Source organism: Leptonotus elevatus, chromosome 15 (genome assembly GCF_054856555.1).
Source record: "Leptonotus elevatus isolate MCC_2025b chromosome 15, RoL_Lele_1.0, whole genome shotgun sequence".
In the NCBI taxonomy this organism is placed as follows: domain Eukaryota; kingdom Metazoa; phylum Chordata; class Actinopteri; order Syngnathiformes; family Syngnathidae; genus Leptonotus; species Leptonotus elevatus.
In genome coordinates this window covers 13,989,617-14,015,604 of record NC_141253.1, presented here as the reverse complement: position 1 = coordinate 14,015,604, position 25,988 = coordinate 13,989,617, and the positions used below count along the sequence as shown (strand labels likewise).

Sequence of the window (25,988 nt, the reverse complement as noted above, 5' to 3'; positions counted from 1 at the left end):
TAAGGGAGGGGTGAGAGTATGACACTTCCTGGATGAAAGGGATGATAAGAGATAAAAGGGTTGAAGGGCAGTAGTAATTGCTTGCTACAATAAGATACACCTTTATCCCACGGTGGAGAAATTCACAGCGTTACCAGCAGCAATACACATAATATATCACAAAAAACATTTATGTAGCCTATAGTTAAAAACAACACATTAGTGCAAATAGATGGCATCATCACATTAGTTAAATTTTGAAATTAAAACTTTTTAGAACGTGAATATGCAAACCTCTTAGGTACCTTGCTGCCAAACGATCTCGGCTGATCTTAAAAGATTTGGGCAACATGGAAAAAGGACCCTTGTATTTTTATCTCATAGCCAATGTGAAGTCAGAACCTGCCCATTTTCAATTCTCTATTAAATGAGAATGTAAAACCCATGAGCAAACTTTAGTGGCATTTTTCTGCAATCAATTTTAGAATGTAAAACCCATGAGCAAACTTTAGTGGCATTTTTCTGCAATCAATTTTTTATTTTGAATTAAACAAGCCATTCCTTGTCTTAATGAATGCCCAAGTAATGAGGTTACTAATAACATAACATCCATGTTTATCTAGGAATGTTAACTTTTCTTACGTCTTAAACACATGAATTAGCAACTTATAGTTGGTAGAATAAAAACATTTTAGTATCCATGAAATGTCGTTTAACACGACTGTTGTGTTACAGATTGACCTCTAGATGTCGCACTTGGCATTGTACGACCACTTGAATTGTTTAAACTTTTCTCATTTTCGTGTGGCTAATCCAGGAATGTATTGTAGTATTGGCAAAATAATCAGGCCAAGTGTGGAGCTAACAACTTTTTTTAATGAACGGTTTTCACGTTACTGTACTAGGCCGTAACTACGCTAGACCACAACAGCTCACTAACGCGCGTAGTTTACAACAACAGTCTGTGATGCCTTCATCGACCATCCAGACCATGGGAAACTACCCAATCCGCGACCCACCCACAAGTAGGCATATTTGTTCTCTCGTTCTTTCTTTCTTTCTTTCTTTCTTTCTTTCTTTCTTTCTTTCTTTCTTTCTTTCTTTCTTTCTTTCTTTCTTTCTTTCTTTCATTCTTTCTTTCTTTCTTTCTTTCTTTCTTTCTTTCTTTCTTTTTCTTCTTCTTATTAATATTATTATTACTTATAATTCAAAATTGTTTTTATATACGATTATGGTTTTAAAAGTGTCAACTCTTAGATCGTTTAAAATAATTAGAAACAAAGAGGGTTCATTCCTCGTTTCTTCTTTCCCGTGGATTCATTTATTTTCTTTAACTTATTTTCTTTTACCAACATATATTTTTTTAATAACTTATTTAAATTACTTATAATATAACATTTGATAATTTACCTTTACTCGTTGAAAAAAAATGTTGGCTGGGTGCTACAAAAAAGAAAAAGTGGACTCAACACTTCCTCTAATGGGCGTTGCCTTTTGCACATCAGTGAAAAGTGCGTGTGTGAGTGTAACATCCTGGAATTTCAAACTTGGATTTAGGTAAGGTAAAAGCTCATTTCTAGCTCGATCAAAAGCATTTTGTCACCTTTACTTTTTATTTCAATGAGTAAAAGCATCTAGCCTCGTTTAGAACATACAGGTAAACGGTATACGTTTTTGGATTTAGGACTAACACATATTGAAGCTATCTTGAGTTACGCACACTTGTTGGAATATTCCATTGGATTTGGAATTGGTTTGCGGAAGTGGATTCAGTGGCAAGCACAGATCAGTGGTGGCAAGGGTAAACTGGAGTGAAATATGATCTCTTGCATTCTGCTCTTTCACCGTAGTGCAAAACTTTAGAATCCACCAGCACAAACATGTCTGTTTGGGTGAGTACTTGAGGAAAATTCTGCATGCAATGTTGTTTGGTGGACTAAATAAATTGAGTGAAAAATCATGCTTTTTTTTCTTCTTCTTTTTTAAAATTATTGTAGGATGATTTGGATTTGCTGTTGGACTCCCCATCGTCACTGAGCGTGACAGTAAGATCACTCAATTCAATATTTATTTACGCATTTAGAGCACTAAATCTCAAAATTTAACACCTCAAGGCACTTTAAAAATATGAAACAGGTTTTGAAACAAGCATGTTTGATGGTTCCAACATAATTTAATAGCAGTATAGACTACAGTACTTAATAATGAAGTTCAACATGCTCAATGGTTAAAGCATGAGATGTCAGTACAGTCAGGAGATCAAATGCAAGATCTACATAAATAATTCTGCCTTTACACAGATTATTGTAGTTTGAGGTCTGTAGATTCCAAACTGTTGAACGCATGCAGTGTTGGACCGACATTAGTGCTCAAGTGCCAAATTTGTTTTTAAATAAATACATACGTAAATTAATTAATTAAGTTTAAAAAAAGTGACATATGTACAATAGCTTATGTTGAGAATTACATACAAATATTTCTCATGTTTTAATTGTATTTATAATTAATAGAATAATAATTAAAAACAAATATTTAGGATATGCAGTATACAAAGTACATGTACAATTATTTAGTTGACTAATTTTATTTAAATTGAATAACTAATTATTTATATATATAAATAAATCATTATTTTAGCCAATTTTAGAGGGGGTGGGGAGTAAGGGCCAACTGAATAACAAATCGCACAGGAGTGTTGCTCATTTATATACTTAAGCAGCCAGAATAAAATACCGTATGTGTCGTACCCATTGGTTTAATGGTTGGTGTTTATTGTTATTATTAGTCCAACGCAAGAGGTACTGTGAAGGACAAGGCTAATTTTAAAGTGGAAGAGGATGTGGCTGCTTTAAAGACGGCAATAGAGGGCATTGGTAAGATTAATTACTATTATAGTCACTTTTTTCATATCTTGCAAATCTTTGGTGTGTTTATTGATGTACCGTATCTGTTTTCTCTTACAGGCACAACGGAAAAGACCCTGATTGAGGTGCTGACCAAAAGAAGTAACGCTCAGCGGCAGCTCATTGCTAAGGCCTACGAGAAAGCCACAGGAAGGGTACGTGGATGTTGCGATGTAGTAAATGTTGCGTTGGAGGCTGTTGTAATAATAGCATGTCCGAAAGTATAAAAAAAAAAAAGAAGTGTGAAATAATGTGCGGCAAACATTGTACATGGTGAGGTAATGCCAAGTTGTGCCATCAGGCATTAATAGATGACCTGGAGGGCGACACGCACGGAGACTTTGAGGATTTGTTGGTGGCCTTAGTAAAACCTCCTGCTGTCTACGACTGTCATGAGGTCACCAAAGCCATCAAGGTGAGGTGAAATGCTCATTTCACAGCATCTGTCTAGATTTTAAACATTTGTTTTTAAATGTAAGGCTGCCTCACACATGACAAGAAAAAATCGGCATGTGTGGTTGTTCTTCTAACAGCAGAGGAAGCTAGGCTAACAGTTAGCTTCGACTTTGTGGTTGCAAACGTTTCTCTTTTTTTAAAGACATCCGACAATTAGGCTTTTGCTGACTGAAAAATGCTCAAATTCAGCCCTATTATTGGAATACCTGCTTCAAGTGAAGGCAAGCTAACTATAGCGAAACAGCCTGAATCACAACTCTGGAACGCTGAATACTATATTTCTTTTCCAGGGTGGAGGGACCACCGAGAGCACGTTGACTGAACTTTTCGCCTCGAGATCCAACAAACAGATCAAAGCCATGTCTGACGTGTACCTGGCAGGTGAGCGTCCTACACCTCATAGCTTTGGATTCCACCACCTAGCAATTGCGTAACTGCAGTTCATGATGCAACATGTGTGTCATAGAAACTGGGAAACCGCTGCTTCCTGACCTCAAGTCAGAGGTGTCTGGAGATTATGGCAAAGCATTGCTTATCTTGGCGGAGGTAGCTTTGGTTCAACTGCATCATTGTTTAGTGTTCGTCATATTTGGAGGAAAAGTGATGATAAATGTATCCTCACAGGGGAAGAGAGACGAGAGCTCCGGAGTGGATGCAGCCAAAGCCAAAGCAGATGCCAAAGTACTGCACTGTATATCAATAACAATCACTTGTCCCCCCCCCCAAAAAAAACAGACTTCATGAGCTTACTTGTCTCTTATATATGTCATTGGTATGTTTTAAAATATACACAAACTAAGGGTTTGTTCCCATTGTCATGAATCCCCCCAGGCTCTGTATGAGGCAGGAGAGAAGAAGTGGGGAACTGACGAGGGCAGGTTCATCGACATCTTGTGCCACAAGAGTGTTCCTCAGCTAAGACAGAGTGAGTAGTTAGTAAACTTTTGTGCTAAAGGGCCACATTTAATTTGTAAGGCCAATGGATGTACTGCATGTTAAAAAAAATCAATTTAATAATTTAATTCATTTATGTTTTTACATAATGTAATTGATAATTTATTTATTTGTTTTTATATTTTACTTTCCCAAAACATTAGCGATAGTCCTATAATACTATAGGATTAAATTTCAGGAGGAATAGAAAAAGCACAATAACCTTTTATAGGTTGTGTTAAACTGTTTTGTTTGTCCTTTTTGCACAACTTGCTACTAGGGCTGAATGGCAAAATTCACAATAGGTGTTTGATCCAGCCAGGAATTGACCAATAAATGTCGTAAGTGGCCACTGAGGGGGCCAACGTTTGAGGAAGGTAGCAAATGTTGATTCCTCGTCATTGTTCATTCAAGGTCTCAATGTTCGCCAACAGTTTTAATGTTTGGTTTTTTTTGGTCGTAAAGAAAATTTCAAATTTACTTACAAATAAAAAACATTTGGCGAACGTCTTGCAAACGTTGCGACCGTGAATGAACCCTGGAAAACTCTCGTTTGTGAGTGTTTGCAAATGTTTGCCCACTCAGTGGAATATGGGCTATCTGAAATTGTCATCAATTGCAACAGAGAGACTAGAAGAGACAGAAAGGCATACGAATGTACTTCCTTGGGAATGTACTGAAATGTTAGAAAAGCTTTAAGTTGTACTGCATTTTAAGTTCATGCTAACATTTCACTTGAAAGCCAGTTATCACTTAACTTTTTAACATTTTACATCTGAATTTTAAAAAATTCGCACTACACCACCCAAAAAAAAGTCACAAAAGGTGACTGGTTCAATTATGTACCTACCCACTGCCACCTAGTGGAAGTGCATTTAATTGTTCTGCCTTCCACTGACATTAGACCTAAGATGCATACAATTTCCCACTGCACACCAGGTTATCTCTCACAACACACTGCATAGGAATCACTGTCACATAATAAAACATAACATCCGTATTGCATTTGCGCAGCTCTGGTAGAGTACAAGAACATAAGCAAGAAGACTCTGCAGGAGAGCATCGAGGGCGAAATGTCCGGAAACCTGGAGGAGCTTCTGGTGGCTGTAGGTGAGAATCGCATGTGGAACACAACATGTAGGATGTTCCGTTTTGTCCTTTTATGAGATCCAAGATAAGTCTTGTGCCCTCTTGTGAATTTGTATATTTGATTTTGTTCCCTCTAGTCAAATGTGTGAAGAACGTGCCGGCGTACCTCGCAGAGAGACTTTTCGAGAGCATGAAGGTGAGCAAAATCCCTTTCACGAGATCCCAAAAGGCATTGTTTAGCGCCTCGATGTTCAGTTTCGCCGCAGTGGACTATCACATTGTCATCAGACACACTGAGAGGAATGTTAAGCCTGTCGCTTGGGGGTAAGGGATGAAATGCGCAACGTTGGTTGAAATGCAACAGCGGATGATAAAAGTGCTAAAACAAAAGGGACAATTCAGGTTTTTGCTTTGAAATGTGTGCCGTCACATTATACTGTGTCTATTTTCTAAAATGTTTGTCTTTAGGGTTTAGGCACCACTGAGTCCACATTAACCCGGATACTGGTCAGCCGCTCCGAAATCGACTTGCTTGACATTAGAGCAGAGTACAAGAAGCTGTTTGGATATTCACTCTACTCTAAGCTGGAGGTCAACACATTCCACAGTATAACATTGATAACATTTCAAAAAGATGACTGTTTAACTTCTTTTTTTTTCCCCCCCTCAGTCTGAAGTGTCAGGCAGTTTCGGTGACGCCCTGAAACATCTGTGTGGCCAAGACTAACTCCCTCGAAATTCCTGCAATGACAAATAGCAGTCAAGTGGGAAATGAGAAGGGACTTTTCCAATAGTGGAATAGTCCAGGACGACTTGAAAATAATATAGAATTGGAGCTATTTTGTTATTAAGCCTTACAAACCACAAACATTTAAATGCATTTCACATTCCATTGACTGACAATTGGTACTCAACAGTATTTTCTTATTCATTGTTATTAGACAATAAAAACACCACCAAAGACATTTTCTGTACAAAATGTTTTATTTGAGGGTTTTGTTCAAGTTGCTGTAACCGACTCCGACGCACGTCATCAGGACTTTATCTCCCCCTTTGCGTTCATCCTCTAAAGGCTTGCAAACTTCAATTTTGAACATCATCTGGAAAAAATCTCTTATGTGTCTGAGAAACTCCATCCTGTTGAGAGAGAACAAAGAAATGATTAATTAGCTAGGAAATGAAGCATACCGCACACTCAAGGGATCCAATAAGACAACATTGAGGATGGCATCTTAAAACTAACAATAAAATGCCAAACTTTCTCAAAGGTACCTTTTTAGGTTTAAAAAAAGAAGAAGCTATTTTACAGCCACTTACAACAAATGATGAATGAAAGGATGATACTGCCTCTGTCACATGCATAGATTCATTCACATGCACATTATGTAATAATTCTGTCTCTTTCACCTTAAACTTCAGCTTTACTTATGACACATCTTACTGTGCAAGCTGTGTATGGTGTGCTAGACATCAACAGCAACAGTCATCATATATATTAGTGACAATTAGGGGTGGGAATCTTTGAATGTCTCACGATTCGATTCCGATATTTGGGCCTGCGATTCGATTCAGAATTGATTTTAGATTAAGAAAGATTTGATTGACAATGACTACTCGCGGCACTTTTATCACTCAAAAGAACGACTCCACGCAAAAATATTTTTTTTTTTTATTGGAATAACTTGATCGTGACTTTCCTTCTACTCTCTAATGTGGCTACAACTTAACAGTGTATTAGACCACGTGGAACCACACTGCCCCTCGGTGGCCAAACAACGTGAACAGCGCTCCAAATAAAGGCACACACAGACAAAGGCAAGACAGTATAAAATTATTTAAATACAATCGATTTTGGGACATTTAAAAAACGATTCTGAATCTTACTAAATGAGAATCGCGATTCTTATGAGAATTGATTTTTTGGGCACACCCCTAGTGACAATACCTGTATTCCAACTACATTTGGTCCAGTAGAAGTATAACGCACGCAAGAAATTGTAATTTATTATTAATATTCCTGTAAAAAAAAAAGAAGAAGCTTGCGATCCGGCGTCAGGTTGAAGAGGCGTGTATAGTGATGGCACTGCCAATCTTCAGTTATCATAGTACTGTACTTGACAGCAACACAGCACCGGTACCATGATAACTGAAAATGGACAGTTCATGGTTCAGTCCTGAAACTTTCCCAGAGTTATGTGGCTTTTCACTGCACAGTAACGCTTGGCCTCGAAAATGCCAAAACCAACTTGCTTTGAATGTTTTCATCAGTTTCAATTTTACTCTCAAGGATTTTAGTCATACAGTACCATGCTAAAATGTTACAAAACCAAATGCAAATTGGAAATGCAAGTAAATGACTAGAAATGGTGTGATACCAATGGAAATGCATTGCGAGTATAGTAGACATGTCGAGTGGGTACCGTGCAGTGAAAAAAGAACAAACATAAAAAATATAAAGACATTCACTGCCACTGTTAACAATTGCGAAGTGGTTGAAATGTTTTTAAATGCGGTATTCAAAGTCAGGCACACTGAAAAAAATGGTGTGTTGAATGTACTCAATTTTATTGCATCAAGCGGCTGCACGCAATAAAATCATCTAGATCCAGAAACATGTTAAGTCGACGTGTAGTTTACTTAAAAAGTGTATCTGGAGCCAGATGATTTTTTTGTGGAACCACGTGACAAAATAAAATTGAATATTTTTTTTCAGTGAAACACTAAATGTATTAAATCTGGTTGTTTTTAGGTTTATGCTAAATTATATTTCCCCTCTACTATAAGTTCGCTATTAACTCATTCACTGCCATTGACGGCTACAGACGTCATAAATTCATTTTAACTACATTTTTTTCCCCACTTTTGTTAACAAGAGTATGAAAACCTAGATTTTTTGGGGGGGTATTTTACAACAGATATAAAATTTGTGATTAATCGTGAGTTAACTAGTGAAGTCATGCGATTAATTATGATTAAAAAATGTAATCACCTGACACCCCTAATTTAATAATCTTTTCTGAAAAAATTAATAAAATCATTTAAATAATTTTTTCCTTAATTTTTAATAATCTTTTTTGTGTGAAAAAAATATATGAATTAGGGGCGTCAGGCGATTACCATATTTAATTGTAATTAATCGCATGACCACTAGTTAACTCACGATTAATCACAAATCTTCTATCTGTTCTAATACAATAAAAAAAATCTAGGTTTTCATACTCTTGTTAACAAAAGTGGGAAAAATGTTAAACTAATAGAAATAGTTCAAATTAATTTTTGAGGTCTAAAGCCGTCACTGTCAGTGAATGAGTTAATAGCCAACCTTCACTTATATCAGATTCAGAAAAATATTTATTGGCCAAGCATGTTGCATCACACAAGGAATCTAGCTGCAGTAGTTGGAGCCACTCTAGCAGCTACTGCAGCAAACTAGCCACAATAAATAAATATAAAATATTCATGAACTATGAAGCGTTACGAATCATATAAAGTCACAAAGACGAATACAATGTAACAGCACTACAGAGATTGCGTCAAATGTCTCTAAGAATCTATTGGAATTTCTGTTCGGAATTGGAATTCCTGGTTTCTTTCCATTAATTTCCATGGAAAGTTTTCTACTTTGCAACCCTAATTCATGATGCATATATAGTCCGCACTGATTAATACTTACAGTATTAGTATCCACTTTTGTTCATTCATGAGAATTTCGGATTATCCTGGTGTCATACAGTTAAATATTAACTGAACAGGAAGTCGGTTGCATCCATCCAAGTGTTTATGACTAAACCAAGTGACTACTTCTAGCCTTCACTGTGTGCGCGTTTGAATAGCTTACGTGTACGGCGAGAGGGGTCCGAGCAAAAGCTTGGACACGTCCTGTTGGCCAAGGGTCATCAGGAGCAGTGCCAGGCTCTGATTGGATGAATCCACACAGCCGCCCTGCAAATACAAAGAGGGACCACCGTGTTTGTCAACTCTGTAATGTACGTCACAGAGGCGGAGATGTTTGGACCCGTGACGGAGGGGCAAATCCGATGCAACAAGTCTTATCAATCTTGGACAAAAACACTGGGGGGGGGGGGGGGGCGGTCAAATGACCCCGTGGTTGTGTAGTTTGTAAGTTTTTGGAAAATGTACACACACAAGAAAAATTGGTCAAATACCAACATGCATAATTGCATATCTTATGAGACCTGAGCTCAGTGAGCAGCTAAATGAGTAATGTGTTTTGCAGAAAGATTTTCTCTATGATATTCATTTACATGAAGATAATAATCATGTTATTTCTCTCAAAAATTTGTAAACCAAAACAAAAATATGCAATACTTTATTTATATAAATCTCTGCCGATGTTGTTTTCAATTGATTACTTCTACAACATTCCTAGGAAATCACAACGACCCATCACTAATGAGCTAATGTTGGAAAAAGCCTACATGCTACTCAGTTCCTTGGCTCACGTTCACTTTCCAAGCACAAGCAGTAATCCGTGCTCTGCATGTCACTTGTCAAAGTTAAGGGTGAGTGTTTCTTGTTTTGATAATGAAGCCAAGGGGCTAACATTTTTTTTTTTTAAACAATTGTAAAGACAGTTAAGAGTTGAAAGTATTGTATCCCGCGCACGATGAATGTAAAAACATTGCACGAATAATGATTTCACGATGGTAACAGTTTTGATACATTATTTAACTACTTGTGTCAATCAAAGTTAAAATTGTAAACACATTATATGGTGGCTCTTTATAGAAGAATATTACAAGAATCCGTTTTTGGAGGGAGGGAAAAATATGTTGCAAGTCAAAAATTTATTAATAAATCTGTAATCTTGCGGTTAAAATATTCAAAAATTAGAAATGGTTATGCTCTTTTCTATTGTATTTTTCTTCAATTTAAATGTTTTTCTTAATCATTTGAGTGATCCTAATATTAATTTGTGGTCTTTCCATCAAGTGCTGCTTATATTAGCTACAAATCTCCTCTCACATTGATAAACTTGTTTCTCTTCTTCTTTTTTACAATACAAACAGAACGTCTGTTTCATTGAGGGGGAAAATGGTAGTCTCTCAAGAGACTCCTGACACCACAAGGCCATTTGGAAAAGTCCCTTCAAGCCTTAAAGCGAATGCCATACACCCCCCCCCCCCTACACACACACACAAAAAAAGGCAATTTAGGACAATCCTATAAAAACAGTTTCTTCTTCAATGAGAGGTCAATATAAAAATGGCAAATCTAAGCAAGATAAATACAATTTACAAAAAATAAAAAATAAAATAAAAAATAATAATATTGAACTAATAAACAATCTCACAGTATATTGATAGAGAATATTCCAAAAAACAAGCAAGTATCCAAAATTAATAAGATCTGTCAAGAGGACCACTTACATCAGCTCCTGTCCATTGTTGATGTTGCGGGCAAAAACAAAATGTCCATGGCGTGTGGTTGGTTTACTACAAGCTGACTGTACTGATTAACCAGAGAGCAAACAAGCACAGACTCTGCTAGTTTAAAAAAAAAAAAAAAAAAAAAATCACAATTATTCCAGCTGGATAATCAATATTCTTGTTCTCATTTCCTTCTTCTTCCTTCTCAACTGTGAGCAGCTCAACAACTGCAGTCGGGTTATTATAACAAGCAGTTATTCAAATAAACACTTCGGAAAGGACCTGATCTACCAGATGCCTCTGCCTTAAAAACAAAACAAAAACACATTTATATAAAAAAAGATCCACCCATGCTGGGAGCCTCTGGGGCAGACAACATCCAGGCCGTGTGCTGCTGCGACTGAAGAGGGTGTATTCAACAATATTCCTCTTTCAGAGTTAATCAGCAATACCCTGACCAGCTAACTGGACTCACATGCCTCCAATAAGAAGCGAAGACAGACTCGCACTCAACACACACTTGCTGAACAAAACCGACATGTTCACATTGAGTGTTATTTTCCTCCCTGCTGTGAGACATTATTACTTTTTGTTTATATAGAGTGATGGTCACCTTGGCTACTGCAAAAGTGAAAACAAAAATGCTGGATGTGTCACCCAAAAAGCTGCATCCTGAACACAGAGCAGCTGATGCTTGCTCTGCATCGATGTGACTGGACATAATACTAGACGTCGGCGGGTAAAGTAGCAGTGGTCAGTATTTGTTGATCTCTCAAATGCATTAATCTGGGTTCACACATACCGATTACTGTCCCAAACACATGCCCTGCTACAGGGGTCACCTTTGCCCAAAAGTTTTTCTAAAAGTAGAATTGACAGCCGGCGCTCGTCAGCTTTTGCAGTTTTATCCGGTAAAGCCAATGACTAGAGGCCTTGGGGCTGAAACGATCTCAAACTTTAAATGGGTAAGAAGCCCAGCTCGCTGGCTTGGAGCCGGGAATACAATTTTAAATAATAGCAGTAATTTAATACACAAGTAAATATAACTCCACTATATTAGACTGTCAGTACAAAAAACACACATTAACAGTCACAAGTGTTACTTGTAACTGCAACAAAACAGAATGGGAAACGCTACCGCTGACACAAAAGCTATTAATCCTGTAGAATATGTCACCAAATTATAAATTTAAAATTAATATGTTAACCTATTATTCAAGTGTCTTAACCACTGACTAATTTGCATAATGTTCTTGCATGAAAAGTTTAGTTCACATGCACGCGTTGGCTCGTTGAGCCGAGTCTAACAGTCAGAGGTGGGTTTTTTTTCTTCAATGACCAGTATCATTATTCACATTCATATAATTCATGTGCGTGCCAATACATTGCTATATTTTGTTACAAGAGTTTTACCTGACATTCCTTAACGTACCTGCTGCTGTGTGACAATTGCGAAGTTAGCGTCAAGTTTGCTAAGCTAAGTAGTGCACCGGAAGTGGTGTGAAATGGTTTCAAATAAGACCACTTACCGAAAGTACCGAGTTAGTTGGCTAAATGTTGGTTTAACAGTGTCGGGTAAATCTGCCTTTAAAGTGTAAAGTGTCTCATCTCATATTATATATACTTGCCTATGGTGGTCCCTTTTTGTTTTGACCCCCTGTGCGATTGAGTTTCACACCTCTGATTTTATAATAAGCCATATATGACCTTTTAGCCTCGTTTTGAAACAAACAAGGTTTTAGATACCTTCCACATGCTAGTCTTGTATATAAACAAATTCATAGCTGCATTCCAGATGGTCATTACAAGGGAATGTCAGCAAACAAGGGCAGTGAGTGTGACTGTTGCGCCTCAACTGACTCATGTCCGGACTGTGGATGACAGGTAAATAATACCATATTGTCTGAGGACAGACTGAAATCAGCATTCCCAAGTGCCGTGCTGATAGCTACTTGCAGTGTGTGTCCTAGGCATGAGCATTTATGAACATTAGGTTTTGTAAAATGCAGCAACAACACTTCATTGGCTTCCTATTTGTTGCATAAGACTACTTCACCATGCTGTACAGAAACAGTGGTTGAGATATCCAAATAAAAGGGCTTGTGAGTTTGCATAACAATTGCCTAGAACTTTAGATTTGATTAACAAATAAAACAATGTTTAGCAGCATGTTGTCTGAAAACACAAATTGGAGTGATTTTACTTTCTGATGAAAAGCTCAATTGAAAACAATATGCTATACAACATTTTTTTTTAACAAAACGATTATACACACTTACCCGATACACTTCCTCCAGCAGAAGCTTGGCACAGTTGCGGCCGAGGTCCTCGGGCAAAATGGGGTCTCCTTGACCCTGCGGCGGGGAAGACATCTCAGCACTGAGGAAACAGCCTTCGAGAGTCTCTGCCACTAGTGTCAGACCAAAACCCGGTGACCTGCAACAAGCGGGTATGACAGTTTTGAAGACAACAATACCAACCGCAATGTACCCCACGGCACCTCCTCTGCAAGACTTGCAAAATTTTGGAAATTGGTGTATAACAGCTTACTCTTTTTCATTGTGCTGCTATGATAACAGGTATGGTGGACGCAAAAATTATAAATAAATAAAAGTTTATACACACACACACACACACATATAAATAAATAACATTTAAAAAAAAAGATGTGAGATTTAAAAAAAAAAAAAAAAAAGAAAGATATAAAATGACATGCGGAAATAAATACAAAAATAAATATATAGATTTAAATATCAATCAATAAATTTAAAAAGGCTCTGCTCTCATATTTATTTATTTATTTCATTTTCAAATGGGGGAGTATATTTTGATTTATACCTTTTTATATTGACTTTTATTTATTTATTTTGACATTTTTCGTCCTCCATACAATAATAAGCGGTTAAGAATTTCCATACATTTTCAAAGACTTGGTAAATGCAGCTTCACTTTGCATAAGTTCTCCAGGATTTTCATGACTAAAAGAACACTTGCTGTATTTTAGTCATGTGCATCACTGCTATTGGCATGTGTCATTTTCAGATATATAGTCATCATCCCCTGTTTCCTTTTTTGTATCACTACTACTGTTTTATCATAACCTCTCCACCCACAAAAACAGGGAAATGGGGGGAAAAAACGGGGTGGAGTAATTCGTTAAAATGCTAAATGGTCTTAAGTCTTGTTTTTGTGTAACTTTTGTGAGTTTTGGTTGGGTTCCAAATTGTGCAACTTTTGGGTGTTTAAATGTAACTGCTTCACAAATTGGGTATGCATCTCTCTCCAAGTTGGCAGGTTTGAGTGTGTTATAGCACCACCTAGTGGCGGAGTTGGTAAATTTGTTTTGTCATAAAACTTACGGAATTACAGTATGCCATTAAGAGTACAAACGTAACGCATATTTATATTCATGTTGGAAAGCACCGTAGTCTGTCACCAATCTATGCAATTGCAGTATTTAAATCAGTTACAGTACACATTAAAAATCAATTACTGCTGTAGCTAAATGCATCTTCTTGTGCAGTATGTTTACTTTTTCTTGCACTCCAGCACAAACCATTTAATTGAGGGTCGTCCGTTGTGACCGTTGCAAACCCAAGACAGAGTTTCAGTCTATTAAACACCAAGCAAAGCAATTGTTCGGGGATACTCACTTGCCGGAGCTGGCTCCCTTCATGTGGTCTGTGTAGATGTAGATGTCTGGAATGAACTGGTTCAGGACGCCCCGCGCCGACTCCACAATCCTGTTGCCCATCTGAGGGGAAACTCTCACTGAATATCTGTGTTTAGACCATCAAGGCTCATAGATAAACAGGCATGGGTGAGCATGGTGATCTCATGCAGTGAGAATTTTTTCATGACACAACAAACAAAAATTGTCCCAATATAAATATATCCTGAAATAATGATTACTGAATCTCAAATTATTTAAATAAAGGTTAAATTAAGTTGTACTGTATGTACCAGGTAAACATTTGTTTGTATGATTTTCTGACCAATTAAGAGAAATTATATAAATTTCCAGAAGACACTAATGTGAAAGGTCAAAGTGGTTGGGAATAATTGCCCTTGGAGTTAACATGTGTCACAATTCTCATGTTCAGGGTTCGAATCAAACTTTAACCTTCCTGCGTGGCGTTTCCAAGTTCTTCCGCTAAGTTTGTCTCCAGATACTCCTGCTCCTTCCCACATTTGAAAAACATGCATGTTAGGCCTCTAAATTGTGCCATGAATGTGTGTGTGAATAGTTGTTTGGCTATGTGCATTCTGCGAAAAAAAACTTTACCTATCAGTTGCTCGTAATGCACAAATAAGTCAAATAGCACAAATATAATAAGTTGATCGGAAGGATACGCTACTCCTCGGATTCTTTTAATCTTTCCGGAGTCTGTAAGCTGTACTGGCTTGATTGTTTTGCGGACGGGACACGTGAAGACAACCTCACCTCCTCCGCCGGGTGCCATGCCCCTCTTTATCACCTGAGGGCGCACAAACAAAAAGAATCAGCCTTAGTTTCAAGTTGATCAATTTGAATATGTAATAAGGTTTTACACATCACCTTAAGGTCAAAGCCGTCACCCTCTATGCCAAATCTCTTCATCAGAGGTAGAACTGTTGACTTCAGCAGATCAACCTACAAAAAACACACGTGTTAAGTCGTAGCAACAAGGAAAGATGTGAGTCACTGTTGCCATGACAACAGTCATCTCCCACAACTTATTCTATGTATGTAACTGGCTTGCTATCACTTCTGTTCTCACCATAGCAACAATGCCAACCTATCCAGTCAAACTACAACGACGACTACATCACAGGCCTGCTTGTGAACCCAAGAACGTGTGCTAACGTAAGGAAATGTGCTCATCTTCTAATGCTGACGTCAGTAGGCTTATACGGGTTTTTGACTTAAATGTGTGTGGGGCAAAATCTGTTGAAAACTATCAGATAACACACCTAAAATGACTACAGGGTGTATTTTGGAGCGAGATTTTTCTGCAGAGGTCCTGAACTATAAAATAAGTGGCAATATTTGGAACGTGGGAGAGGACCTTAAAAATAAAATAAGATGATTTTAATGCAAATCATATTATAGTGAAATATATTGCTTGATTAGTATCACAATGCAAAAAAAAAAAGATTATAAAAATATCTTCCTGCCTAACAAATGTTTCACTGCAATAGACACCTGGTATTTTCTGCAGTTAAATAAATGATGCCCCTCCTTAGTCACCACGAGAGGAACTACAGTAGGCATATGGATATATCAAAACTGATGACAGGGGCTGAGGATGTGATAATAGGTTGAATAAAAGTAAAGTGTGTTATCTTACTGTTGGGTCCGTGGGGTTATTGGTGACGCCTCGCAGGGTGGCCTTCAGTGGGGTCTTCATGAAGGGAGCCAGCATGAGCAGAGCCTCCAGGTAGTAACCAATAGAACGCTGCAGATTGCAGTCATGTTCTATAGAGCCACCGTAAAGTAAGCCAGGCTGGTAGAATAATACAGTTCCTTGAAGAGAAAGACATGGATATCAGAAGAAAAGAAAAAAACATAGCCAACAATTCTTTTTTTTTTAATTTATTGAACTGTATTAATTAGGGTTATATTTGAATGAATTGCAGGACAATTACATCAGTCCATCTGCCCACCATTTCTAAAAGGATTTTCCTTATCAGGATCATGCAAACAGCCCACTACAGCTGACTTTTTTGGCAAAGGTGGCATACAGTACAACCTGGACTCAGAGCTTGGCTGGTTCATATGTTAGAGTAATTCTGTGCCCATGCAGCTCTCTAATGCACTTTTCTCATTTACAGTTGTAGAGGTGAGGCAAGGAGACCATGGCAAAAATATATGCTGCTTGGAAGCACATACCTCAGGTCAAAATGTTTACAACGTGACAATACTGCCTCAATAAATACTGCGACTGGAGGGGAACCAGGATTTGGACATGATCTACTATGCAGCCTTTGGACATGATAAATATGCAGCCAATCTATTCCAATAAGCAGTCCAAATCGATGGAAGCTTATATTACAAAAAAATTAATAAAAAGGTGCTCAATACAAACAATTGATTGTCCAGATCTTCGGGCATATCATAGAAACTGGCAAAACTTGTAAATAACACAGTCACAAACATTCACCTGTTTGATTTATTTCTATTCTGGAGCCATTGGTCACTTTGTCCAGCAGTCTGATGAAGCTGGCTTCAAAATCTGTGGGAATGGGAATCAAAAGGCAATCATTCAATAAAACAGAATAAGTTATTTTAGAAATAGAACAAGTATTTTAAAAAGGCGTGACTGTGAAGTTTTCGCATACCATACATAACAAGGCATGCGCATGGAATCCTGACGTAACTAAACGGCATTTGAAATTAACTTTTTTTTTTTTATATAGACGAGTTATTTTAAATTGCAATATTCAAAAACTAGTAGACGGTAACAAATATCTATGTTTATTGCATTTGGAATAGAGTTCCAGCCCCTGTTTTCCCCCTCAGTCACCGTCACCAAACTCACTCTCAACTGCGTAGAAGCTAGTTCGTTAGCATGGAAGCTAACTGCGACGCCTCATGAATTCTGGCTGCCCAACTCACTCACCGCGGATCCCCGGGTTGTCGTCTTTGGACCTTATATTTCTGATTTTAACCCTCTTCCCGCTCAACGTAGACAAGACGAGGCGCTGCCTGAAGAAATTACAGCCATCGTAGGAGAGTCCGTGGCTTGCCATGATGATGGTGTTGTTGTGTCTGGCTCGCTTCTCCTGCTTGGCTCGTGTCAGTGAAAATCCACGTGTGTTTTTCCAGGAAGACGCTGACGGCAGGAGACTACGGAAATATAAGAGGGACAAAAATGTGCTTTATTTTTGCGGTTCCACTTCCGCCCTGCAGGGAGCGTTATATAACAAAATAACAAAACAAAAACCTGCGTGCCAGCGACAAACTAAGCTATTATAATCCTTTAATATAATGCAAGTTAAACTCTTAATAATTCCCGTTTATTATATTTTAAGAATTACTGCATCATTCCAATGTATTATAATTTTTCCGATTATTGTAATGACTGGTCATATGCAAATATTATACAAAAACGTACCATGAACAAATTACATAAGGGTTCCATTAATCATTTCCTATCATGAAATGATCTACCTCTTCTTCGTCGGGTTACCTAAAATGAAGCACGTCCAGTCTCCGAGCCACGCCCACTCCAGTTGACGTCATACACTTGCGTTGCCAACAGGGCCACTCTTCGCTTCACCGAGCATCCAGGAGGAGTTTAGTCCTACTTCTTTCTGCAAGTAAAAACTGAAAGCCGCATTCTCGATATGGTTCTCCAGAGGATTTTTCGTGCAGTCATCATGGGACCCCCGGGTTCCGGAAAAGGGACGGTGTCTGGGCGGATAAGCAAAAGTTTTGGACTCAAACACATCTCCAGTGGGGATATTCTGAGGGCCAACATCAACGCTAAAACTGGTAAGCATGTACTTGATGCACGAATTGAATAGGAAACCTTATCACCATTAATTTGTGCTCACAAAAATCGGGTGTGTTGGTGCTCTGTGTTGATGATAAGACTACCGCTCCTTGCTTATCTGGTACACAGGGAGTAGGACTAATCAAACCGGTTTTGCACCTTATGCTGGTGGGAGTAGTTTCTTGTTTGCACTGGAAACACTTGACCTAATATGGCTGGACTGGACTTTGGAAGAAGACCTCTTCAGTATCACCTTGATGGAATAATTAAAAGAGCTGTAAAGATAAGCAAGACAGTGCACGTATTGATTTTGATCACGTTGAGTCTGCCGCTTTCTGCACGATTGTAAACTAATGAAAACATTTTCATGTGGGCCACTTAGCAGTTAAAACGTGTTATAATCTTTGCCCTTGCATCAGGTTGCCTTGGATTTCAACCGTTATCGCTTTAGGGACAATAATATAATTGTCGTGTATTTTTCCAACAAAGAAAAAAAAAAGACAAATAGCCTATTTTATGCATAAGTTTTGTTTAATGAATCAAATATAGCAAATTCTTTCAATAGAGGCAGAGGATGTTGATGGAAGTTTGATTGATTTCAAGGGTCTTGCAACAATTTAATATGAGATTATAAACGCCCGTGTTTGTGCTTGTGTGCTGTACATCACAGCTCCGAGGTTATCGGTTCAAATCTGGGATTTTCTCCATGTAATCCGGCCTCCTCCCCCCTTCCAAAAACAAACACGTTAGGTCCATTTAAGACTAAATTGTTCACGTGTGAGCGTGAACGGTTGTTTGTCTATATGTGCACTACTCTTGACTGGAGAGCCGTCCCGTCTGTACCCTGCTTCTCCCCCAAGGTCAGTTGAGATATACTCCAGCTCACCCACGACCTTAAAGAGGTCAAGCATTGTTGGAAACAGATGGATGGATGATATTCAATAGGGGCAGCTCGTTGGGCTCATTGTTAGCTCTTTAGTTATGAGTTTTTTGTTGTTTTTATTTTAGCTCTGGCCTTCCTGTATGATATTTGAATGATTGTTTTCACCCATGCTTTTGTGATTAATTGAAGAAAATGGATGGATGAATATTGAGCCTATACGTGGTATCAATCCATTCATTTTCTATAGTGCTTGTCCTTGTTATGATAACGCGTGAGCTGCAGCCTATCGCAGCTGACTTTTGGTGAGAGAAACCGGGTAGAATCTGGACTTGTTGCCAGCCAATCGCAGGGCACATACTACAGACAACTATTCACACTCACATTCGAAGGGCAGAGTCAAAATTCAAAATCAAACTTTACTACTGTGAGGCAGATGTGCTAACCCCTTGTCCACTGTGTCACCAGGCATGTAGTGTAAAACTGATTGTTTTTTTGTCAGCAGTGGAGCAAGGTCATTGAGGAAATTCCTATCCTCTTCTGGTATACTCCTTCAGAGCCAAAAGAAAATGTAGTGGATAAGGAATTCTATTGTGTTGTGACCTTTAAAAAAGCAGCTGATGAATGGGTGTTTGTGTACTATGTGACAGTTCTGTATAATCTATTTTTCCAGATGCAGATAGCAGTGGGGTATATTGTACTGTAAATACAGACTATATACATTTCATGCTTTATTTAGCATAACATGACAAATTACATTTAGAATATATAATGAAGTAGGAAAAGTACATTTTGACAGCTTTTTTCTTCTCCTTCCTGTTTGTTTGTGTCAGAGTTGGGACTGCTGCTCAAGTCAAGTATTGATCGAGGTCAGCTGGTGCCCGATCACGTCATGTCTCGCCTCATCCTCAGGGACCTGCGAGCGATAGAGCTGAGCAGCTGGCTGCTCGACGGTAAGAAAGCTTTACTCTCTCAAGTATCGCGTGTATTGATTGGTCTGCCTTGTACTATTGTTTTTGATTGATGTTTGAGTAAATTTTCTGTGGAAGAACCCATTACAGTTTGGTGCCAATTTATTAAATATGGCAAAAGGACCTCATTAACTCAACAACTTGCGAACATCACATGACCAGAAAACAGATGAGCCATGATTGGTTGCTACCTGAGCGTTTAGGCCAGGGGTCTGCAACCTGCGGCCCTGGCTCTTTAATCCCACTCATGTGGCTCCCTAAAAAAATTGTAGAAATGAATGTGGTTTTTTTTACATCTTTTTTAAGATAAAATACTATTTAAAATCATTTGTGATTTAGAAAAAAAAAGGAGTATTTTTTTTTATGTCAATGTTCAAATTTGTTAGTTAGAAAAAGAGACAATGGTAAGATGAAAAAGTACAAAAAATAAACATGTCTAAAAAGTGACCATAACATGTCCAAAAAGGAAGAGGAAAAGCAGAAAATTACCATAAAATGTCTTTGGAATAGCTCAAAATAAGAATAATCAGAAAACAAAACTTTCAAAAAGTAACTATACAATGTCAAAAAATAAAAGAAATCCCCCAAATTACCATAAAATATCCACAAAAATTCCCAAAATGTCAGAAAATTGATAGCAAAGAGGCAGAAACAAATATTTTAAAAAAAAGAAGCCATAAAATGTCCAAAAAAGGAACAAGCGAGGCAGAAAATGACCATGTGTTCATAAAATTGCCAAAGTCAGAAAAGTCTAAAATTTTTTGAAAAACAAAAAAATTACACACAAAAAAAAATATCTAAAAATGGAAGCTAAAAGGTAGAATAAAATGAATCTCAAAGTTTTGGGTACTGCATGTTTCCTGTTATGATGCAGCTCTAATTACAGTAGCTCTTAGACGTACACTAACACGGTTTCATTCATAATGTTCAAAAGTTTTGCGGCTCCAGACAGATTTTTTTTGTTATTTCTTTGTCCTAAAATGGCTCTTTTGACTGTAACGGTTGCTGACCCCTGGTTTAGGCAATGTGAAGTCATTTTCAGATGGCAGCAAGTAGCAAAATGGCCGCCTTCTGAGATGGATAAAAATGGATGGATTTTGCTGCTAAATTGTCTTAGCCATACTAGATAAAACTGCGGTAGAAGACTTTGACTTTGTCATTTGAGTCATTATGAAACTGTTCCCAGAATGCAAATGGTAGAGGCCTGCCTGGCTCTTCGTAAGCTTTTATGCCTTTCTCTATGAAGCAGGAAGTAGCCCTTCAAATGTTCAAATGTAAAAAAAGAAGAAAAAAAAGACTAATTTAGCACTTTTTTTTTTTGTCATGATGCAACCATTCCTACCACTTCAGAATTCTTATGTCATCCACCACAAACCAGGAAGTTGCCTCTTAACTTACGGATGCCTGTGGTTTTTCTCATCCATCCAGGTCATTTCATTATCAGGGCATTAAATGGATTGCAAATTGACTGCTATGTTTGTCTTTGAAGACATTTATTTAGCCTCATACGGATGGAATGTTTTAAAATTTTTGTTAGCCGCTCTGGATAAAAAAGCAGCGGGAAAGGAAGTCATTAAGATTTTGTAGTTTTTTTGTTTTTGGTCAAAACCCGTTACCCATAATGCAACTCGTAGAGGCCTTCCTTGCGTCCAACATCTTTCGAAATTAACCAGGAAATAGCCTACTTACTGGCTAGTGGAGAAACACAAATTCAGCATTTTTTTGTGTCATGATGGCCATTCCTTCCGTTTCAGAGTAAAATAAAAAATAAAAAAATGGTAGTACAGTCCTGTTATCTTATCATGTCATCCTACATCAACCAGGGAGTTGCCTGCTAACATAGAGAACAAACAAAACACCAAGCTGCAATTAATGTAATCTAATCCCAGCACTTACTAACTACTTAAATGGCCCGACAAAAATAACATTTTTAACCATGTTTTTCTGACATTCAATGCAATTTTTTTTTTTAATTTTATTCATCTCACCTCCAGGTTTCCCTCGAACCGTCACCCAAGCAGACTCTCTGGATGAAGTCTACAATGTGGACACAGTCATCAATCTCAATGTACCTTTCACCACCATTAAACAGAGACTGTCCTCTCGCTGGACTCACCTTCCCAGCGGCAGAGTATACAACATTGACTTCAACCCACCAAAAGTGCCTGTAAATACAACCCTTATAATTATCACACGTACGCTGAAATGAAATGGGGACTCAGGGCTGCAATGACACTATGAGCATTTTGTGATGGTGTAATAGAACAAACGGAAGAAAACAATCTCCACTAGGGAGGTGGGAAAAAAACAATAAATGTGGCCAAATTTCTGGGTCTTAAGCATTTCATACCTATTTCCTGGCCTGCTGGGATTTTGCAATAGAACATAAGTGTGGCAAAGGTTTAAAATCTGTCAAATCAGTTTGTCCGTGTATTCAATGGTACAAAGGTTAAAAGAACTCAATTGTTTTGTCTTGAAGAGATGATGGAATTGTTTGTCGGTACTTTGCAATGAGATATAAATCCAATTAGCTTTAATGCTCCATATGAGTGTAACTTGATCATCCAAGCAACACCTTCAACCTTTAATCACATGTTGTTCAGGGTCGCGATGATGTCACAGGGGAGCTTCTGGACCAGAGGGACGATGACACACCAGATACGGTCACGAGGAGGCTGAAAGCCTATCAAACCCAGACTGAGCCCGTCTTGGAATACTACAGGTACAGCTGTGCACCTCGTGTTAACTACAATCTGGGACCTTAATACCGTACATTTCCAATTTTGATATCCAAAAGAGAGAGTTGGTGACTGAGATTGAAAAGTTTAATAAATTCTTAAAGTATATGATACAGATGTGTCATTATTTAAAATGTTTAAGAACTGAAAAAGTACATCAGTGGATACAGTATATTAGAAACTTTAGACAGAAGCAAACCCACACGAAGATGAAAACAACCTCCTTAGTGGATGCCGTGATACTTTTTTAAATTTCTAATTTTGTTATTGAGGTGTTGCATGTCAGTCCAGCTATTACATCACTAGTGTCAGTTTGCATCTCTGCAGTAAAATTAATGAGTCAAAATGGGCAGATGGTTGCTTGTATTACTACTGCAGCCTGCTCCCTTTAAACACCACACTGTGTGAAAAAAACACATTTTTTGTTCCTTCATGCACATTCCTCACAAGTGTTTGTTTCACCAAAGGATTGCTTCAGTTACATTCCTCAAGGCTGTTGGAAGCAGATTTGACCGTTTATCAAAGCCTAATGTCAATTAGGCAGTCAATTTTTTTCTTCTTCTTTAAGACAAAACACTAGTTGTGTAACATTGTGGACTCACTTTTAGAATACATCCATTATCACTTATGGCGGACTTAGACAGTAAACTATTGCTCTCAGTCAAACCGTTGAAGCTTGACTGTGTGTCAGGACACAGAGCAAGATGAAGGCATGTTTGGATGAATTTGGCATGCATGAACCTTGAACCCCCACCATGTATTTTCTTCTACAAACCCCCGTGTGTCCCAATACTTTTTGTTGAATTTAATACAGTTGCAACTCAGAGGTTAAACACAATTATTTTTATTTGTGGTTTGTTCAGATTTATAAATAAATTCCCCCAAAGGAAATATTGATAATAGAAATCTGTTCCATGGTAAATCTGTGGCCATCATAAAACATTTCCTAACTATAAAGGAAAAATTTTTAAGTGACATTTTAGCACTCATGATTAGAGCAATTAATCAATTGTATCCAATAATTTTAATGTATTTGTGGTGATTTTTTTTTTTTTTTGCAGCTTCTATAGTTCAGATCACGTCTTCAGTGACATACACTGCTTAAACCAACAACATAGCTGCAGACAGAGGAACAGTGTTACTGTTTGACACGCACATTCGGAATATTGCTGAGCCATGCAGTTTGACGACTTGATAATTACCTGCGATTTTATGATGTGAAATTGTTTTGACAAAGGGAACCTTTTCTGACAGTAAGCACTTGTTTTTACATTAAAAACATGTACTTCTATTATATCCGTGGAAGTTAAATGCTGGCAAAAAAAAAACAGTTTCAGAGCTTGTTTGGTATCATGAGAAATATAGCAAAAACAAAATAAGAAGCCAAATTAGTTTAGAAAAATATTATTGTCATTTATTTTTCTATCGACGTATTGCTACTTCCAAGGCCTATACTGTCTACATGCAAATGTCAATAATTGTATTGCAAGTAGATGTGGTGAGGAAGGCTTTTGTGTATTACACTTGTTACAATACGTGACATACAAGTGTAACAAAAGAAAAAAAAAGCTTAAAATTATTCAACCTTTAGTAATGTAGGTGAAGGTTTTAAGTGGATATGGTTGAGTGAAGGTAACATTCTTAACCTTCATACAAGAGTAAAAAGTTAACCTGTATATTAAAAAAAAAAAAAACTGTACTCACCATTAACTCTCGTGACACATGGATTACTCGGTGTGCCTGGGAAGGAAGTCTTTCCACATCAGACTCAACGCTGCTGACTTTGTGGCATACATATTTTTTATTTTATTTAATATGGATAAGCGGCTCAAATGGATGGATGGATAATTGATGGCTTTATATTGTCTTCATGCTTGCATTTTGCCACAAGAAAGTACATTCCAATCCTGTTTCTATGGTAATCATGCAAAACAAACCTGTGGAGGTCACCCTTCAAATTAAAGGTGGGCAAAGTGCGGCCTGTGGACTATATACGGCCCTCTACGTTCTTGAATCTGGCCCATTGAGCATGTACATAGAATCCTCCAATACAACATTTTCTTAAATTAGATGATTACATTATCATTTAAGTATTCATATTTTTAATTTTTGAAAATGTTATTTTAATTGCTAAATATATTTCTTCTGTTTGTGTTGCAGGAGTAAAGGTGTGCTGGAGACCTTCTCCGGCACAGAAACGAACAAGATTTGGCCCCACGTTGAGACCTTCCTTCACAAAAAACTCTCCGTGCTCAATGAAAGAGTTGCATAGCAGAGGAGCGGACTGCACATTTACCAGCAAAATCTCCATATGGATAGACTAGACAACCGTATTTATTAATACATAAACCATTCATGACCATGTCAATCATGGGACTTTTTAGGGTGGTTGAATTTTGCTCTCGCCATTCCACATTGTGCCTTAGACCAATAGAGACACAATAGAGAGTTTTATGTTTTCTAAAAGTATTCTTATTCAGCCAACACTCCTAGATTTTGGTACCATAGAGTCCAAATAAAGCTCCTTAAACTAAACAAAATAAAGTTTTATGTATTTAGGCATGAGGACTGTATTTCATCAAATATTACCACAAATGAAAAGGGAACGTGCAATGGCCTACCATAGTGATACTGATCCAGTAAATTCACTTTTTCACTCCAGTGCCTTTGAATTTAGTACCAAGATGTTAACACACCTTTATGACCCCCACCCCCCGATTATTTCAAATATTAGAACAAGAACCCATTTGTTGGTTTTTTCTCAAATTGTACATTGTGTTTAGACAAGCACAATACGTTGTCTTGTGCTGTGACCAGTGTGTCATTTTGTTTAGAGCTGCCTTGCAATGGAATTGTGCCTCGTGTAATAACGTGAATGAATAAAATATGAACAAAAAATGTGTCAAGCTTGGTTAACATATGATTGTGCAAGATGGTTAGTTGGAGACAACCAGTGTGGCCCACCTGACATCTGTCTTTTTTTTCTTCATACAAGTAGATATAAACAAAATTGAGAGTGAAGATGCTCTATTTAGTGTATGAATTATGTTAAGATCTCTTCCCCAAAAATTTTAATTTGTTAACATTTACTGAGATTTTTGGTTTATGTTAATATATCAAATGGTGGACATGTGCTGTTTAAAAAACGTATATCACTTTACTTATAGTATC

General features: G+C 37.6%; 3 protein-coding genes across 5 annotated transcripts; 2 read left to right on the top strand and 1 right to left on the bottom strand.

Annotated features, from left to right (window-relative positions):
• The first annotated feature begins 940 nt into the window (after positions 1–940).
• anxa3b (annexin A3b) lies at positions 941–6,325 on the top strand. 2 transcript variants are annotated; one of them, XM_086096509.1, is made up of 14 exons: positions 941–1,004; positions 1,830–1,871; positions 1,977–2,024; positions 2,765–2,852; positions 2,943–3,037; positions 3,184–3,297; positions 3,629–3,719; positions 3,805–3,884; positions 3,963–4,019; positions 4,170–4,263; positions 5,286–5,381; positions 5,498–5,556; positions 5,829–5,951; positions 6,031–6,325. In XM_086096509.1, exons 2-14 carry the CDS (start codon positions 1,860–1,862, stop codon positions 6,085–6,087), a joined length of 1,014 nt encoding a protein of 337 aa, XP_085952635.1. In that variant the 5' UTR covers positions 941–1,004; positions 1,830–1,859; the 3' UTR covers positions 6,088–6,325. The 2 variants fall into 2 exon arrangements, with proteins under 2 accessions (XP_085952635.1, XP_085952634.1); XM_086096508.1 differs by lacking the exon at positions 941–1,004 and adding an exon at positions 1,413–1,536.
• rcl1 (RNA terminal phosphate cyclase-like 1) lies at positions 6,326–18,131 on the bottom strand. Of its 2 annotated transcripts, none has more exons than XM_086096506.1 (10): positions 17,923–18,131; positions 17,353–17,579; positions 16,894–16,965; positions 16,081–16,256; positions 15,309–15,383; positions 15,104–15,228; positions 14,404–14,529; positions 13,030–13,186; positions 9,199–9,302; positions 6,326–6,497 (listed from the first exon to the last, which is right to left on the bottom strand). In XM_086096506.1, exons 1-10 carry the CDS (start codon positions 17,973–17,975, stop codon positions 6,344–6,346), a joined length of 1,269 nt encoding a protein of 422 aa, XP_085952632.1. In that variant the 5' UTR covers positions 17,976–18,131; the 3' UTR covers positions 6,326–6,343. The 2 variants fall into 2 exon arrangements, with proteins under 2 accessions (XP_085952632.1, XP_085952633.1); XM_086096507.1 differs by having other exon boundaries at positions 17,848–17,948.
• On the top strand, positions 17,965–25,717 carry ak3 (adenylate kinase 3). Its single transcript, XM_086096510.1, has 5 exons — positions 17,965–18,227; positions 19,942–20,061; positions 22,074–22,246; positions 22,683–22,801; positions 24,978–25,717. The coding sequence occupies exons 1-5, from the start codon at positions 18,080–18,082 to the stop codon at positions 25,087–25,089; spliced, it is 672 nt and encodes a 223-aa protein (XP_085952636.1). The 5' UTR covers positions 17,965–18,079; the 3' UTR covers positions 25,090–25,717.
• The last annotated feature ends 271 nt before the right edge of the window (positions 25,718–25,988 follow it).